This window comes from Dipodomys ordii, unplaced genomic scaffold (genome assembly GCF_000151885.1).
Source record: "Dipodomys ordii isolate 6190 unplaced genomic scaffold, Dord_2.0 Scaffold46, whole genome shotgun sequence".
Lineage (NCBI taxonomy): Eukaryota > Metazoa > Chordata > Mammalia > Rodentia > Heteromyidae > Dipodomys > Dipodomys ordii.
The window spans coordinates 13,800,028-13,818,610 of record NW_012267262.1 but is presented as its reverse complement, the minus strand read 5'-3'; the positions used below and the strand labels follow the sequence as shown (position 1 = coordinate 13,818,610).

The window sequence follows — 18,583 nt, the reverse complement described above, 5'->3', positions numbered from 1 at the left end:
TCTGATGGAATTATTTATTCTGATGGATTTATCCCAAAAGTAGGGGAGTAGTTGTCTCTAAATCCAGTTTGACCACCAACTATCCAAAGCTCTACATCACAGCTACATCAAAGGTGGCTAAAATATAGAGTTCATTATGAATAACATGATTTTTTTAAAGGAGGGCCAGATTTACAATGGCTGCATTAGGTGACCCAATTACATAAAACCCTCTTCATTCTTGACCCTCCTTTACAAGAGCTAACATTTACATATATTTACCTCTCCCAAATACTCCACAGTTTGAAAGAGGCCCCAGGGGGAAGTAACCCAGGGAAGATGATTCAAGTTTTGACATAGGACTTAGGTAACCCAACCATCCCCCCTCCCAAAAAAAATTATTAGCATTTGGCCTGAAGAGATTGCAGAACCGAGAAAGTCATTTCCTCTTGTTCTTGTCTCAGTTCCAAGTGTCTTTCAGGAGCTGCCAGTTGACAGGGAACTCACCTCACCCAAACTCTGGAGCAATAGATCTGCAGGACTGGGTATAGGACACTCACCCATTGCTGACCTGTATGTGTATCACATAACCACATACTGTTCTTAGATATTCACGACAAGAATTATATTGATGGCTGAGTGCTTGCCAAGCATGCATGAAGCCCTGGGTTTGATTCCTCAGTACCACATAAACAGAAAAAAGTCAGAAGTAGTACTGTGGCTCAAGTGGTGGAGTGCTAACCTTGAGCAAAAGAAGCTTAGGGACAGTGCCCATGAATTCAAGCCCCAGAACTGGACCAAAGGAGAAAGAAAGAAAGAAAGAAAGAAAGAAAGAAAGAAAGAAAGAAAGAAAGAAAGAAAGAAAGAAAGAAAGAAAGAAAGAAAGAAAGAAAGAGAAGGAAGAAGAAGGAAGGAAGGAAGGATAGAGAGAAAGAAAGAAAGAAAGAAAGAAAGAAAGAAAGAAAGAAAGAAAGAAAGAAAGAAAGAAAGAAAGAAAGAAAGAAAGAAAGAAAGAAAGAAAGAAAGAAAGAAAGAAAGGAAGAAAGAAGGAAGAAGAAGGAAGAAGAAGGAAGGAAGGAAGGATAGAGAGAAAGAAAGAAAGAAAGAAAGAAGGAAAGAAAGAAAGGAAGGAAGGAAGGAAAAGCAAAGCAAAGGAAAAGAATTATATTGAGTATATTGAATCAGTAGCCACTAGCTCAGGCCTGTAATCCTAACTACTCAGGAGACTGAAATCTGAAGACTGAAGCTTGAAGCCAGCTTGGGCAGAAAAGTCTGTGAGACTCTTATCTGCAATTAACCACACAAAAAAGTTGGAAGTAGAGATGTGGTTCAAATGGTAGAGTACCAGCCTTAAGCAAAAAAGCTAAGGGAGAATGCTCTGGCCTTGAGTTCAAGACCCAGTACTGTCAGAGGAAGAAAGGAAAATGGAAAGGAGAGAAAGAAGGAAGGAGGGAAGGAAAGAAGGAGGGAAGGAAGGAAGGAGGGAAGGAAAGAAGCAAGGAAGGAAGAAAGGAAGGAAGGAAGGAAGGAAGGAAGGAAGGAAGGAAGGAAGGAACTCCATGAGTTCAGTCTTGCTCCCCAGGCCTCTGAATTCAGAAGCTGCTCATTTAAGTCAGAACATTCTACTGAACCCAGCACACACTGGGCACTGTCACAACTGACTGAACAATGAGCTTGGGAACAACTTGGCCTTCTATCCTTCCATGTCTTCTTTCTCACAACCCATCCCATGTCCTCTGTTTTATCCACCGTCGTACTTCAGCCCTGTTAAGTTTATGAATCTCTTCTGCAAACTGGCCATCCAAAAGGAAATTCAAAACCTAAGTGTTCTGAATGTCTGGACTTTAGAACCCAGCCAGAGCATGGCATGTCCCTGTCAGTGTATTAGGTCTTCAACAGGAACAGCTGGATTTATTTCCAGAAAGGCTCTTGCAGATGTGGATGCAGACTTGGGTCAGCGTGTTTAATGCCCCTTGAGATGCCCAAGTCATGTATATGCCTGGAACCCACTTCCTGTTCCTAGCGGTACTCCAAGCTTCCGTGAGGGGAAAGCCTGGCTCCACGCCAGCCACTCTCTTCAAAGCCAAAGGGCAGAAGATACAGAAACAAAGGCGGAACAAGCTCTGGTTTCTGAGAGTCATGAGTTAGTCTGGGTTTGGTTCACATTTGAGCCGTTTTCCAACCCCAGCCATCTGTCATTCTCCTGAGACTAGCATCTGATAGTGCCCCAACACCAGAACGAAAGGTAATGGGGATGGACAGGACCAAAGTGCATTACATATGTATGGAAATAGCTTAATGAGACTCACTACAAACGATTCACAAGGAAGACAATTAAGGAAGAGAAATAGAGGCCAGGTGAAATCAATCAAAACCACATTCCATGCGTATCACAGTGAAACCTAGTCATACAATTAATTTATGCAAATTCAAGAGATAGGCTCCATAAAAGGAATAATAGCAGAAAGACGGATCAGGAGCCATTGGCTTAACTGTACTACCAATGTAGAATCTCTCACTGACGCAAGATGGTACAGGGCGTGAGGGTGTTACCATGAACTGAATTGTGCCCATCTATCTCCAAATTCCAGTGCCTGCCTAAGCCCCACCTCTCAAGGTGAGAGTACTTGCAGGAGAAACTTCAGGGAAGGAATTAGGTTTAGACGAGTTCAAAAAGTCAGGACCCTCAAGATCTGTTATATTCTTAATAAGGGACAACTTAGAGTTCCTCTCCAGGGTTCAAAGATATAAGCAAAAGGTCAGGGGACTCAAAATGTCAAATATCATGTTTTTACTCATAAGTAAATGCAAGACCTAAATGATATACATGTTCATGGATATGTACATATATAGACATACCTATATGTAAATGTGTGTATATACACATATATATCTGCATATTCATGCAACATAATTCTAACTATAGAACTATGTAGGGGGATGAGGGGAAAGGAAGAGGAAAAAAGGAAGACGGAGAGTGAATAGTTTGGAAATACAGTGAAACTCTGTATAAAGACCACATAGATCATCTCAATGAATGCTGCTGATTTGAAGGGTGAGGGGTTTAAGGGCAAGGAAAGAGAAAGTGATAGAGAAAGTTATTCTGAGAAAAATACAATACATGCACATCTGGAATGCCATCATAAAAACACTGTGGTGTAATCACTTCACACTCAAAGAAAAAAATAAGCCAAGCATTGGTGGCTCACGCCTGTAATCCTAGCTACTCGGGAGGCTGAAATCTGAAGATAACGGTTCAGAGCCAGCAGGGCAAGCCTGTGAGACTTACATCCAATTAAGCATCAAAAAAGCTGGCAGTGGAGCTCTGGTTCAAGTGGTAGAGCACTAGATTTGAGCAAAAAAGCTCAGGGATAGTGCCCAAGCTCGGAGGTTAAGCCTAGGACACATCACTTCCCAGCCTTGATGTCTTCATGACACCATGGCCCGTCTGTGTCTGCAGACGTGTTGTAGTTGGCCTGCACCAATGTTTAGGGGAAAATCTGGATTATTTATCAACATCTAAAAGTCAGGAAATTTCACATTTCTAAAAAAAAAAATCACAATTTCCGGTTCTTCTTGGGAAATAAGATGAACTGTCACTGGAGCCATGTCCTGACAGCGTAATTCTCCTTTCCACAAAGGTCAGGAGCTTCTTTCCAGGCACCAGGGCTGCGCTTCACCCCGAGATGCCCCTTTGGCTCACTTGGCAGCCCTGGGGCCCACGGAGCTGGTGACATCACGCCTGGCCTGTGCATTTCCGAGCTGCCCACAAAGAGCTTTCAAGTACAATGTGAGGATTCCTCTGGCCGAGTGAGAACAATTCACGCATTCCTGAGTCCCTGTTTTATTTATTTATACTCCTGTTGGGAAAGCTGGGACCTCTGTTCTTGGAGTAACTTGGGGGTAAGTGACCCAGCTTTGCCCCTATCACACACATTCCTGGAATCTCATCTTCTTCCCCTCTAATAAGGCATTTGGTGGGTAAGCTTTTGTCTTTTCCCACATTTATGCAGTTATGACATGAAATTCAAGACAGGTAGAAATTTAGCACAATTCTGTTCACTCATGAATGCTAAAGGTTTAAATGAAAGCAGAGATCCTTATACAACCTTATATAACACAGGCCTTAACTCAGGGTCAACAGGACCTGAATAATGGCAGAACAATAGTTATTGTTCTGCTCACTCCAGGCCTAAGTCTTCAGCCTTGAAGTTCTTTCTCACTTGGCAAACCCAAACTGGACATGTATGCAGAGCTATGAAAGCATTGGTTCATCCTCTTATTCTTAGCACAGCCCTGCCTGACTCTCTGCTCTCATTTCTCTGAGGCACAAACCCAACCACTACTCAACTTCCAGTGCTTTGTGCACACAACCTTTTTTTTTTTTTTTACAGTCCCTTGTTCACTGTAACCACAGGACTTTTCCACCTCCAGTTTCTACCACATGGAGCCCTCTTTATCCATGTACTACATCTCCATGGGCCCTTGGATCACAGCACACACATCACCTCTGTTGTTCCCGCCTCCTGGACAAGATCAAGTCACATTAAAATACTTCTATCACACGGGCTAGGTCACAGAACTTTTATATTTTGTATGAATGATTAGTGGACTAATTGTTATCTCTTTGACCAAATATAAATTCCAGGAGAGTAGAGTCCACCTCTGTCTTTTTCCCCCCATCTCCCCAGTACCTGGCCATCAGAGAGATAAGCACTGTCTGTTGGCAAGTCCCTTATTAAAAAGGACAGCAATAAATCCCAAGCAGTCTAGTTCTGATCACTAAGTCCTATGCCCTAATACGATATTTAACCATCAAGTAGAGCACAATAAACGTTTGCAGAAATAAGTGACAGCAATCATCTACTCTTCCATGCCCCTCAAAACATATAAATGATACACAGATAAACTAACTCTGAGCCAGAAATCTAGCTAACTGTCTCAAAATGGAATCAGCACCAAGTGCTGGTGACTAGGCCTGTCATCCTGGCTAGGCAGGAGACTGAGAACTAAGGATCATGGTTCAAAGCCAGCCCAGGCTAGAAAGTCCATGAGACTCTTTTTTTTGGGGGGGGGGGTCTGGTCGTGGGGCCTGAACTCTGGGCCTGGGCGCTGTCCCTCAGCTCTTCAGCTCAAGGCTAGCGCTCTACCCCTTGAGCCACAGCGCCACTTCCGGCTTTTTTCTTTTTGCTTATGTGGTGCTGAGGAATCAAATCCAGGGCCTCAGGCATGCAAGGCAAGCGCTCTACCACTGAGCCACCTTCCCAGCCCTCCATGAGACTCTTATCTTTAATTAATCACCAAAAAGCCAGAAGTAGGTGTTATGGCTTAAATGGTACAGCACTAGCCTTGAGCAAAAAATGCTCGAGGACAGTGCCCAGGTCCTGAGTTCAATCCTTAGGACTGGCAGAAAAAGTGAATGAACAAATAAAAACCTCAATAGATATCAGAGCAACATAATGGCCAACAGAAGAAACAAGCAGGAAAACAAAATAGAGCCTCAAAATGTAAGGCTCCTGGTGGAGTCCACAGGAGACACGTGCTGGCCTGCCTGGTCACATACCTGATGTTTTCATTCAACGTGAAGAGCTCATTGCTTTGCAAGCCGCCCCCTTTGAAAACGTTGATCACAGCTGTCTGGACACTGCAAGGGAAACAAGCCTTGGCTAGACCATCAGCCTTCCTTACGCTGTTTCCACAAACAGCTTGGGGTGAAGGTAGATGGAAGGGCCAGAAAATTCATGGCATAAACACAACACAGAACTCCCCTGCCAACCACTTGGACTTCTGCCCTCATCTAGCCTCGTCTAGTTGGCAGCCCTGATCAAAGGCAGGCAGCTGATCAGCTTTCAGGAAACTTTGTGGCCAGTACCACTGTCCTGAGAGAGTGTAAGGAAATTCGCCCAGCAAGCAGGGCTTGCCCCTATCTGGGTTTTTCAGCTGGGAGGCCATAGTCTGTCTTTCCAGAGCTGTTTGTGGCCTGGGGTACTAGACACAATCATTCCTTGCCTTTCTAATAGGATGTCCTGTGGGAGAGGATCCTTGTCTTATCCATTCCTACCTGGGGAGGTAAATGGGTAGAGTCCTTCGAGGGACCACAGTTTGGGCCTCACTCATCATTCTTAGGGACTCCAACACAAATATCAACAAGAGAGCAGGTTATAATCTTGTGCACCCCCAGGGTGCTCTTTTTTGTTGTTAGTCATGGGGCTTGAACTCCAGGCTTGAGTGCTGTCCCTGACCTCTTTTCCTCAAGTCTAGTGTTCTACCACTTAAATCCACAGCGCCACTTCCGGTTTTCTGATTTTGGAGATAACACTCATAGACTTTCTTGCCCAGGCTGGCTTTGAACTCTTGAGTAGCTAGAATTACAAGCATAAGCCACCAACACCCGGCCATGGTGTTCTTTTATAAAGAACAAGGATCTGCTTAAAACATCTGGGTCCTCTCTTCCGCCGATGGGGAGAGAAAAGAGTGGTCCTTTATGCTTATTTATCAACAAACTCCATGAGAACATACAGAATTCTGTAATGCTTTAAAAGCGTGATGCATTTAATTAATCCAAAGAGGACCTGCATAGATTTGAAACGAGTTACCTACAGTGAGACAGCACTGACTCAGTCAACCCTGGGTATGGTGTGCAAGATCAGATACTCTCAAGAGTTCCCAAAGCCATGTGGCTCACAGGGGTCATGCATCTGTGGTTCAGATTACTTGACTGAATTCCTCACAGACCCATGTCTAGTCTTCCCAGAGGGGAAGCAGATTGATTGAGATCTGTTACACGACCTCACTTTTGGATGCTCGGTGTCTAAAGAGGGGCTACAAGGCAAAAACTCTAACTGGCCATTCCAACCCAGGTATCCCAGGCTGGTTCGCTGACTATGATGATCCAGTGGGGTAATGTCTCCCTCTGAATACAGAAAGTGAATGGACAGGCAGATGTTAAGAGGGGAAGGGGGCGGGGGGAGAGGGGGAAACATTACTTTCATTTGTCCCAATCATCACAGACTTCCAGAGTAGAGAGCCAAGAAGCAATAGGCACAACCACTCAACCAGTCTCCAGATGTCCCCTGGCCCTGCCTGGCTGTGACAAGCCCTCCTGCCCCCCCCCCCCCCCCCATCCATTCCTTTACCTGTTCCAGGCTGAGTTGGAGCTCAACTGCAGGGCCTGTCGAGTGGCCTGAAATCGGGGCAGGTCACTGAGCACTGGGGAGCTCATGAATCTCGGCCTGGGCCTGCGGAAGGAGCCCATCTTGTGGAACTCGATGGGCAGCGTAGGAGTCAGGCCACGGGTCATAAGTCCAGGTGGTGGTTTAGCTTCACTTCTAGGACCAGAAGGTTCCAGGGGCTCCCAGAAAGGCCTCCTCCCAGGGCCCCTTCCTGGTCCTGAGGCTTTCTTAAAACCACACGCTCAACCAACACCTGAAAAAGAGAAGGAAGCTATTATTGAGAACTCCTGGACTAAAGAGGTCACATGATAAAGAAAGTTGCTGGAACTCTCCAGCCAAACTGTCTTAAAAACAGCTTCATCTTGGGCTCCCTTTTGCAAGTTCTCATGAGCCTCTCTCTCTCTCTCTCTTTCTCTCTGTATCTTTGTGCTTGTACCAATGCTTGAACTCAGGGCCTGGAAGCTGTCCCTTAGCTTTTTCACTCAAGGTTGTCACTCTACCACTTGAGCCACACCTTGACTTCTGGCTTTTTGCTGGTTACGTGGAAATAAGAGTCTCAAAGATGTGTCTGCCTGGTCTGGCTTTGAACCACTATTCCCAGATCTCAATCTCTTGAGTAGCTAGGCTTGCAGGCATGGGCCACTGAAGCCTGGCTTCTTTTTGGTTTTAACTGTGAATATCCCAGATTGAGAAAGCAGTGACCAATAGGCCAAGTAGAAGCCAGTCTTACAAAAAACGTTGACCTCTAAGCTATGCTTGATACACACACATCACTTTGGGCACTGCTAGGTTCTATACACCCTTGTGTCCTGGTGTTTTGACTTAGGCAATTTTTTTTTGGTAGTGCTTGGACTCAAATCCAGAGCCTCAAGCATGGTAGGTAAGCACACTACCACTGAGCTACATCCCCAGCCCTAAGACACAGCTTTCTAAGAACTGCCTCAAGGAGACCACAGGAGGTCCTAGTCCTGGTACCAAAGACTTTCCACAGTGCATTCTGTCCTCATGTGTGGATTAGTCAATATGTCCCAAAGCATCAGCACCTCTTCTCCTTTGGTTTTTAGTTTTGTGTTATCCTTAAGTAGTTGTACCTAGTTGCCATTTAACAGTTTATGTATACAAAGCATCTTGATCGGTGTTACCCTTTTCAACATTCTCATGCCCCCGCAACCCAACCTTGTCTACACTTTTCTTAATTTTGTAGTATGTACATTGAATAGCAACTCTTCTTTAAGGAATCCTCCCCCCACCCCGCCCCATCCCTTACAGGGATGAACCAAGGTCTCACGTCCCTGCCATTGGCTCATTCCATTTGGAGTAGTTCATTCACTCCTCCAGGAGTGAATGAGTGCTTCCTATGAATTAACTGCTCAATAGATAGATAGATGATACATAGATAGATAGTAGATAGACAGACAGATAGATCCAATGGTTCTAAGGCCTAGGCTCTGCCCTCCACAGAACCTCTAGTCCATGGGAAATGATTCCAATTTCTTTCGCACCACACACTCCAGGCAAGAGACACAGGCAGGAAGTGATGGGGCCCTTGGGACCATCTGCCTGTCTGCAGGTCCTGTCCCGGGCACCGCTTCCTGTCCAGCTCAACGGCTTTCTCCAGGCCTCAGATCCCATCTAGTGCAGCCCTCGCCCAGATTTCCCTTCCTCAGGCCCTTTGTTTATCTAAATCCAAGTACCCTTGCAGAGTTGACTCAAAAGTACAGTTCCTTCTGGCAGACCACAGGGTATTTTATGACTTCTTAGTTAAAGACAGTGGCTTTGAGTGGGAGAACAACAAAGAAGGGGTAACAATGCTCGACAAAAAATGTACTCATTACCTTACTCACGTAACTGTACAGCATCCTTACAATTAAATTAAATTAAAAAGACAGTGGCTTTGGAGGGAGCATGGGTTCATGTCTTAACTTGGCCATTCCTCAATTGTGTGACTTTGGACACACAATTTTAGTGGTGTGTTGAAAGTCCTCAAGTATTTCCAGTACTAATTTCACAGGACTGCAGAGGGGCAAAAATGAGGTCAGAGGACATGGCCAGCAAGGATGGCAGATCCCAAGACTAGTTACCTCCCTTCAGAAGCACCTCTTTCTCTGGGCTGAGGTGCTGGTGGCCGTCTGCACCAACAGGCAGAGTGATGACAGACTGGCGATACTGAGGGCCAAAAGAGAAACGGTTTGTCCCAGAACTGGGGATTGAATTTAGGGTCTCATGTGTGCTAAGTAGATACTCTACCACTTGACCCACCCCCAGTCCTTCTGCTTTTATTTTGTTTTTCAGAAGGATCTCACACTTTTGCCCTGACTGACCTCAGACCGAGGTACTCCTCTTTCTGCCCTCTGGAGTAACAGCACTACAGGTATGTGCTCCCAGTCCAATTATTTCTTTAAGGAGAGCGAGCTGATCTACCATGTCTTCATACACACCCTCTGCCCCCACCCATGCTCAGAATGAGTGAATAATTCCTAAATATGCTCAGCAAGTGCTGAGTAAGTTGTAAATAAGCCTGTTAAGCTTCAGAGAAGTCTCAATAACTTCCCAAGTGCTATCAAATTCAGGAAGATCTAGGCCCCAGAGATAAAATGCAGCCATGGGTCCTCTCAGATTGCTATCATTATCTGGGCAGAGGGATTTCCTTGCCAGGAAAGGTCGCTGTTAAGACAGGATGCATTTCACCACCCTTCCTTAAAAGGCCCTGTGAAGTTCATGTAATTACAGGATATTAACTCCCTTTACAAGGATCTTAAACTTGAGATGATGAGCAACTCCCACTCTGTGGTGCTGGCCCAGGGAAACAAAGTTCCTTGTCCCAGGCATTGACCTTCTGCCTTCTCAAGAAAGTGGGGGGAGAGGGGGACAGATCTCATGTACCTCCCCTTCGCAGCTAGGGCTCCCCCCAAGCCCTCCAGTTCCAAGCCAGCTGGGTATGGCCCAGCCTAAAGGGTGTATGCTGACCACAGCGCCACAGCTCCAGCCTAGTGCCACAAGCACAAGCAAAGAGCTGCCTTGGACTCCCCCCCTTCCCTCCAAATTCTGCTCCGGTCTTGAGTCTCATCCTGATAGGCTGTGGGGAGTACAGGTTCTCCTCTACTTCCACTTGGGAAGAGAGCAAAGAGATTTCTCCCAGGACCACAGAGAAGGCTACAGGGGGCCATGGTGAAAGTGGCCTAGGAGGAAAGGCAGGCAGAGCCAGCTGTCACCTGCTACAAGCCAGAAAATGACTAGACACACAGGGTCTCGGGTGGAGGGAAGGCCTTACCCAAGGCCTCTGAGGTAAGGAGAAATCCAGGACCTGTCGGAACTCAGGCTCCCCAACAACTGAACCAGCAGGCTGGGCACTCCTCGTGGATGCTGTTCTGTAAACTCCACGAATATGGGCATGTATTTATGTACCCCTGAGCCCCCAGCTCACTGCTTCAGACAGAAGAAAAACAAGATGATAGTCAATAAGGCTCCAGCTTCCAGCCTGACTCAGTGCCAGGAGAATGTACTCTACCTTCACAAAATGCCACTCAAAGACAGAGGAGGTAAGGAATCTAGCCGAGGTCACACGGCTAATTAACAGTATAATGATCTGGACCAATGTTGGCTAATTCCCCATACTATTCCCACCTTGCCATGCCACCAGCCTTAATCAGAAAACCAGAACCTTTGGGCTGGGAATGTGGCTCAGTGGTAGAGTACTTGCCTATCATGCATGAAGCCCTGGGCTCGATTCCTCAGTGCCACATAAATAGAAAAAGCCACAAGTGGCCCTGTGACTCAAGTGGTAGAGTGCTAGCCTTGAGAAAAAAAGAAACTCAGGGACAGTGCCCAGGCCCTGAGTTCAAGTCCCAGGACTGGCAAAAAGAAAAAAAAAAAGAAAACCAGAACCCAAACTACTAAGTCAGGTAGGAATACTACCCACAATACTGCATATCATCCCTAAGACAAATAAGTGACTATAAGTAACTCTATCGGATGGGGACAGGAGGAGTGGGGTGGGGAGAGGGAGAGGGAGGAAAACCAGGGGAAGCTCAGATTACTTCAGATAGATGACCACTCCGCACTAGCTATGTGACCTCGGGCAGGGGACTTCAGCTCTCTGAGGCTAACTGCCACAGAGGAGTTTGGAAAAGTGAATACTGGCAAAGCACTTCTAGAATGGTAGCTGACAAAGAACAAGCTCGATTTAGGTGCTGCACAAATGAACAAGACAACACTGTTACTGTTTTTGTACCGCAGCAGATATTGCTTCTGTAGCTGCACAATTTCCCTGCTTTAGGTGACCTCAGCAGAGGGGGCTGGGGGGGAATGTCAATTGGGAGCAGGCCAGCACACTGGGGCTCTGCCAGTTCAGGCTTTGGGTAAGTCAGTTTTAGTGATCGACCCTGCCGACCTCTGTGCACAGCCATGGCTTCTGAATCTCACCCCAACCCTACACAGCAAGAAGAACAAGGGACCTACTACGAATGGAGAAACTGAGGCTGAAGCAGTAAGTGGGGGCAGGGAGCTCAGTAAAGGCCAGAGAATAATTAGGCCAGCTGAGGCTCTTCCGTCTTTTTTCTTGTATGTAGCAAAATATTTTCATTGAGAATCATACTGAAGAGTGTATAGATAAGTCCAGGCACCTGTGTTTCATGCCTGTAATCTTAGTGACACCAGGGAAGGCTAAGACCTGAAAGATCATAGTTTGAAGCTGATCTAGCCAGAAAAACCAATGAACTAGCAAAAGCAAAGTCAAGCTGGAGGCATGGCTCAAGTGGTAGAGTACCAACCATGAACAAGTAAGCTGAGTCAGAGCACAAGGCCCTGAGTTCAAGTCCTGCCACTGACACACTTGAGCGTACCCCCGCCCCCCCATACACACACACTAGCATAGCTCAACTATTCATTTCTTTCTTTTTTTTTTTTTTAACAGTTCTGGGGCTTGAACTCAGGGCAGCACTGTCCCTGAGCTTCTTTTGCTCAAGGATAGCACTCAACACTTGAGCCACAGCACCCCTTCTGGCTTTTTCTGTTTATGTGGTAATGAGGAATCAAACCCAGGGTTTCATGCATGTAGGCAAGCACTCCACCACTAAGCCACCTTCCCAGCCAGCTCATCTAAAGTGTGGGGATCATAGCATACATACTTGCTTACAAATAACATATTCACTGTGAGAAAAACTGTCTTTTCTATGAAAGTGTGTCGTTTAAAAGTTCCTGCTTTGGGGGGCTGGGAAGGTGGCTCAGTGGTTAAAGCGCTTGCCTTGCATGCCTGAGGCTCTGGGTTCGATTCCTCAGTACCACATAAGCAAAAACAAAAAAGCCGGAAGTGGCACTGTGGCTCAAGTGGTAGAGCGCTAGCCTTCAGCTGAAGAGCTGAGGGACAGTGCCCAGGCCCAGAGTTCAGGCCCCACGACCGGACCCAAAAAAAAAAAAATTTCCTGCTTTGGCCAGGCACTGGTACCTCACATCTGTAATCCTAGCTACTTGAGAATGAAATCTGAGGATCTGCAGTTCAAAGGCAGCCCAGGAAGGAAAATGAGACTCTTATCTCCAATTAACTACTAGAAAAACAGAAGTGGTACTATAGCTCAAAGGAATAGAGCACTAGCCTGGAGCAAAAAAAAAAAAATTAGGCACAGCTCCCAGGCAAAGAAAAGTTCCTTCATTGGTTTGGTAGCGAGGCTCTTGTTTAGGAAAGAAGGAAATGCTTTGGGATAAGGAAGGAATTTTGAAATGTAAGATTGTCTTAAACTGGCTTCTTTTCAAGAAGGAATTAAGATACACCTCAGATTTTTCTAGAGATAGCAGAGGGCTTTGAGTACATTTTGAGATTACTTAGGTACTGTTAATTTTATTTCAAAGTCACCTTATAGCAAAATATCTTACCCTATTCAAACTAGCCAATCATGAGCAGATAGTGTACTTGAGCTCAACCAATCTGAGCAGAGCAGCGGGGGCTGTTACCTTAGGGATAAATAGAGGAGCAGCCTGCCTGCTCTGTATGCCTGCTTGCCAGATTTCTGTTTCCTTCTGCAGAAGTACAATTTGCCTTGCTGAGACAATTCTTTATTTTTGTGCCTATCATCATGACTCCAACAGTTCTTGGAGAGCATATTTATAATGTTCAACTAAGTCTTTAATGGAGTAGAAGTCTTCCTTCTTGCCTTGCTAACAGTGCAGAGAAGCCTGACGGTATAGAAGTCTCACGCTGAAATGACAGCAAAGTCTCAAATCTCTGCAGTTCTGTGCTATTGTCATAACCATACATGGACACTGAACTCTTGGAATGTAGCTACTGCAACTGAATTTTAATTTTATTTCCAGCTAAATAGCCATCTACATAATATTTTAACAATAATGAGTAATTTTTATCCAGGCATGATGGCTCAAGCCCATAATCCTAGCTACGTATGAGGTAGAGATCAGAGGAATTACAGTTCTAGGCCAGTCCAGGCATAAAAGTTCATGAGACTCCATCTCACTTAGTGGCTGATAAGCAAGGTGGTGCCTGCCTGCCTGTTATTGTGCTCAGCACAAAGGCTGGGCACAGTGAAGTGTGCCTGCATCCCCAGTGGCATGGTAAAGCACATGTAAGGGGATGGCAGCCCAGCCCAGCCAGTTCAGCCAGAAACAGAGCAAGACCCTACTTTGAAAATAGCCAAGGAGCTGGGCACTGGTGGCTCACCCCTGTAATCCTAGCTATTTAAGAGGCCAAGATCTGAGGATCACAGTTCAAAGCCAGCCTGGGCAGGAAAGTCCATGAGACTCTTATCTCCAATTAACCACCAGAAAACCAGAAGTGGCCCTGTGGCTCAAGTGGTAGAGCATTCACCTTGAACTGAAGGCCCAGAGTTCAAGCCCCAGGACTGACAAAGAAAGAAAGAAAGAAAGAAAGAAAGAAAGAAAGAAAGAAAGAAAGAAAGAAAGAAAGAAAGAAAGAAAGAAAGAAAGAAAGAAAGAAAGAAAAGAAAGAAAGAAAGAAAGAAAGAAAGAAAGAAAGAAAGAAAGAAAGAAAGAAAGAAAGAAAGAAAGAAAGAAAGAAAGAAGGAAAGAAAGAAAAGGAAGGGAGGAAGGAAGGAAGGATAGCCAAGGCATGAAGGGACTGGAGGCCTGACTCAAGTGACAGGTACCTGCCTAGTGAGTGCAAGGCACTGAGTTCAAACTCCAGTACTCCTTACTCCAAAACCAGAAAGAGAAAAAGGAAATGGATGGGTAATTTTTTTTTTCCTCTTGGTACCACATCATGGCCATCTTCCCTTATCCCTGCATATCGGACAGGCATTTCTGGGAGTCTCAGGTACCACAGGATGGACTTTGTAGATTGCATTCTCACAAGAGGAGTTGCAGGGGTCCTTAGCTGTATTCACTCCCTGACACCCACTCCAATGGCAGCCCCAACTTAGTGCTGCAGGACAATGCCGGGTGGGGTGTCAGTGGCAGCAGAGGCTAAGTAGACATAGGAGACATCAAGGCTTTAGAGTCAGAGGAGCCCTGGCATCAAGACTCCTCCACCATTCACTCAGAGCAGCAATAAAAAATGCCCTAAGAGGTGCCTGTACTTCTGAATCCAGAAGTTATAAAGGTAAGCCTAAAAGGCAAAGGATGTGTTAAAGGTCTCCAAAGCAGCCATCCATCCTGGATTATACAGGTAGGTCCTAAGTACAACAGTATGCATCCTTGTGAGGGTGCAGAAGGGAATGTGGAATCAGAAGCAGTGATGCACCACAAGCCAAGGAATGCCAGCAACCTTCAGAACCAAAAGGGGAAAGAAACAACTATCCTCCTGGAACTTTCAGAAGTACATTCCTGAAACATGTTGATTCAAGACTTTGGAAAATAAATAAGTAGGAGCCCAGTGCAGGTGGCTCATGGCTGTCATTCCAACTACTTAGGAAACCTTGAGGGGTTGAAGATCATGGTTCAAAGCCAGTCCAGGCAGGTAAGTCTACAAGGCTCTTAGGACCAAACTACCAAAAAGTTAAAAGTAGGGAGGATGAGAAGGGATGGGAAGGGGAAACAAAGGAGGAGGCTACAATGCTTGATAAGAAATGTACTCATTATCTTGCCCATGTAATTGTAACCCCCACAGTATCTTCACAATAAAAAAAAAGTAAAAAAAAAAGTTAAAAGTAGAGCTGTGGCTCAAGTGGTAGAGGGCTAGCCTTGAGTAAAAACAAACAATAACAACAACAACAACAAAAACTAAGTGCCTAGTCCCTGAGTTCAAGCCCTAGTACCAGCACACACACACACACACACACACACACACACGTATACATACACATACACGCACACACACAACACACACACACACACACACGTATACATACACATACACATACACGCGCGCACACACACACACACATACACACACACACTGACAAAAAAAATTGTTAGAGCAGCACCAAGACATGAATATATTCACCCCATGAACTTCAGTTTCCACATCTGAAAACTGGAAATAAGGAGAGTTTCCTTGGAGAGTTGCAATGAAAACCAGAAAGACTGGCTGGGGGACTTGCCTTGGTCCACTGTGTAGGTGCAAGGCCAGAGACAGCAAAGCGTGGGAAAGACACAACACAGCCATTTCCTGGCAGACCCAGGGCAGGCAATCTGAAGAGGCATGAGTGGGAAATATTTCAAAAAAGCATAGAATAGGTGGCTGACAACTGCTACCTATGTATTTATTTTTATTGCCACTCCTCTCAGTCAGTCAGAACTGGTATCATAAATCTCACAGCCTGGGTGGCTTACATATGAACCAGGTACCTGTGGGGTTGATATACAAATAGCCACCTTTATGCTGGATCTTTCCTCTACCTCCACTCACCCTTGTGTCTTCTTGTGCCCCATGACTTCTTCCTTATTGGGTCATATAGGATTACAGATGCCCTAACAGTTTCATTTTAACCCAGTTTCCTCTTTAAAGACACTGGCCCCAAGTACAATCACATTCTGGGGTTAAGGTTTGAAAATATGGATTTGGGAGGAGACACAATTCAGCCCATATTTGTGACCACCATCATCAGCACCATCACAAGTTCTAAGGCTATTGTTTCTGAATTAAAGAAACTAGAGTCTAGTCTAATTTTTAAAGAAACTAGAGTTTAGATCCACTAGAGTGCCAGTGGCTCATGCCTGTCATCTAGCTACTCAAGAGGCTAAGATCTAAGGATCATGGTTTGAAGCCAACCAGGGCAGAAAAGTCCATGAGACTCATCTCCAATAAACTACTCAGAAAAAGCTGTAAGTGGCAAGGTGGCTCAAGTGTTAGAGTGCTAGCCTTGAACACAAGCGGCTCAGGGACAGCACCTAGACCCTAAGTTCAAGCCCCTGGTCCAACAAAGAAAGAAGGAAGGAAGGAAGGAAGGAAGGAAGGAAGGAAGGAAGGAAGGAAGACAAGAGGGAGGGAGGGAAGAAGGGAGGGAGTAAGGACAATGCTGCTTTCATTGTCCCCTGGGGATGGTTTGAATTAGTAAGTTTGGGGTGCAAAAGGATATGTTTCCAGGAGGTAGATAGCTGAGGTCCAAGATCCATGAAGTGCAGAGATGGTTACGGGTCATTGGGGAAACTGGTTGGCTTGGTCTCAATATGTACTTCACACAATGTCCTGGAAACACTATGCACCTAGGAGCTAGCGAGGGCTCCTTGGAGGAAGAGACTGTGTGGCTTCACTGTCTCCTTACAGTTGCCAGACAGGGCCTGGGCCAGAGGCCTGGTAGAAGACACTGTGCTAAGTGAAAAAATGCAAATAAGCTCCAGTAAGGCCTCAACCTCTTACTCAAAAAAAAAAAAGAAAAAGAGAAAGTATAGAGTCACAGCACAACAAAACTTCAAATAAAGAAGTGAATGTCTTATAATGACTCTGAGGCTTCCAAGAAAAAGCCTTTCTGAGAGTAAATGACAATGTCAAAGACAACTGAGCCCTATGCTCTGATAGGACCTTCCAGAACTTAGGGAGAAGCCAGTTTTCTGGGAGACAAGAGATGATCATTTCACAGATGCCCTTGGAGCTCAGTGACCAGAGTCCAGCGACAGACACCCTGAACCAACATCAAAGGCCCTCCCAGGTCACCAGGACTCAGACACTGACCGTCCTCCATCCTCTAATGACAGCACCTTACAGGGAGCTACCTGCTTGGTGGGCACTAGGCATGCTTACCTCAGTGTCTGAAAAATGGCCTGAGGGCTGGGTGACTCATACCTATAATCCTAGCCACTTAGGAGGCTGAGATCTGAGGATGGAGATGTAGTTCAAAGCCAGCCGGAACAGGAAAGTCCATAAGACTCTTATCTCCAAAAGGCTAGCAATGGAGCTATGGCTCAAGTGGTAGACCATTAGCCTTGAGCAAAGAAGATAAGCCTTGAGTTCAAGCTCCAGGACACACACGCACGCACGCGCGTGCGCGCGCGCACGCGCGCACACACACACACCAACTCACCTGCCCTTAATTCACTGAGTCAAAGTATATTGTACTACAATGCAAAAGCACAGTGTCAGGTCCTCATAACCACCAGCAGCCAGGGGCTGCTACTGACTCTGTTACATAGAGAGGGACATAGAGGTATCAAGCTATTAAGTTTAAGGTCACTAATTTATGAGACAATGAACTAAGTCAGGAACTCAAGACCATAAGACCCACATATGGGCTGGGAAGGTGGCTCAGTGGTAGAGCGCTTGCCTTGCATGCCTGAGGCCCTGAGTTCAATTCCTCAGCACCACATAAGCAAAAAGAGAAAAGCCAGAAGTGGCGCTGTGGCTCAAGTGGTAGAGCGCTAGCCTAGAGCTGAAGAGCTGAGGGACAGCGCCCAGGCCCAGAGTTCAGGCCCCAGGACCGGACCCAAAGAAAAGAAAGAAAAAAAGAAAGACCCACATATGCATGACACTCTGTCACTTCAATGCCTTCAAAGGCTCCCTGTGGCTCTTAGAAAAAAACCCCAAGCTCCATCCTCATACCCCAACCTCCTGCTCCTCTGCACACCAGTTCAGTGCTCTTCTCTGCCCCAAGACCTTTACACATGCTGTGCCCTCTACATGAAAATTTTCCCACCCAGCTCTCTACCTCAACCACCACACTCTTTTATAATCCACCTCTTATTTGCTTATGGAAGATTTCCCCCCCATAAGCTTTGAAATCTTATTAAGGTCTACACCACTCCAGAGTTATTTGTTATAGCTTTCTTGAGGCCCATAATGTAAGGCACTAAGTCCATCTGTTCTCAGATAAGTCTCCAGGCTTACTGCATCATCAAGGTGCTCCATAGATCTTCACTGGATGAGAGAAGCAGCCAGATATACATGAGGACTATGTCTAGGAGACCCCTGATCCACAGCAAGTGTCAGTTCAGAACGTCGATACCTAAAGTCACACAGGTTTCCACCATATATAAACGTGACGATACTGAAATCTAACCAAACTCCTGTTCAAAGCCAGCCCCTTCTGTTGATT

General features: G+C 45.8%; 1 protein-coding gene across 1 annotated transcript in view; it reads right to left on the bottom strand.

Annotated features, from left to right (window-relative positions):
* The window catches only part of Prr5l (proline rich 5 like), a 76,577-nt gene that overhangs the window by 46,958 nt on the left and 11,036 nt on the right, over positions 1–18,583 (bottom strand). The window contains exons 2-3 of the mRNA XM_013019526.1: positions 7,116–7,404; positions 5,543–5,623 (exon numbers count right to left, since the gene is read on the bottom strand). Coding sequence (XP_012874980.1) covers positions 5,543–5,623; positions 7,116–7,279 — 245 coding nt within the window. The 5' untranslated portion in view covers positions 7,280–7,404. The remainder of the gene's footprint in view (positions 1–5,542; positions 5,624–7,115; positions 7,405–18,583) is intronic.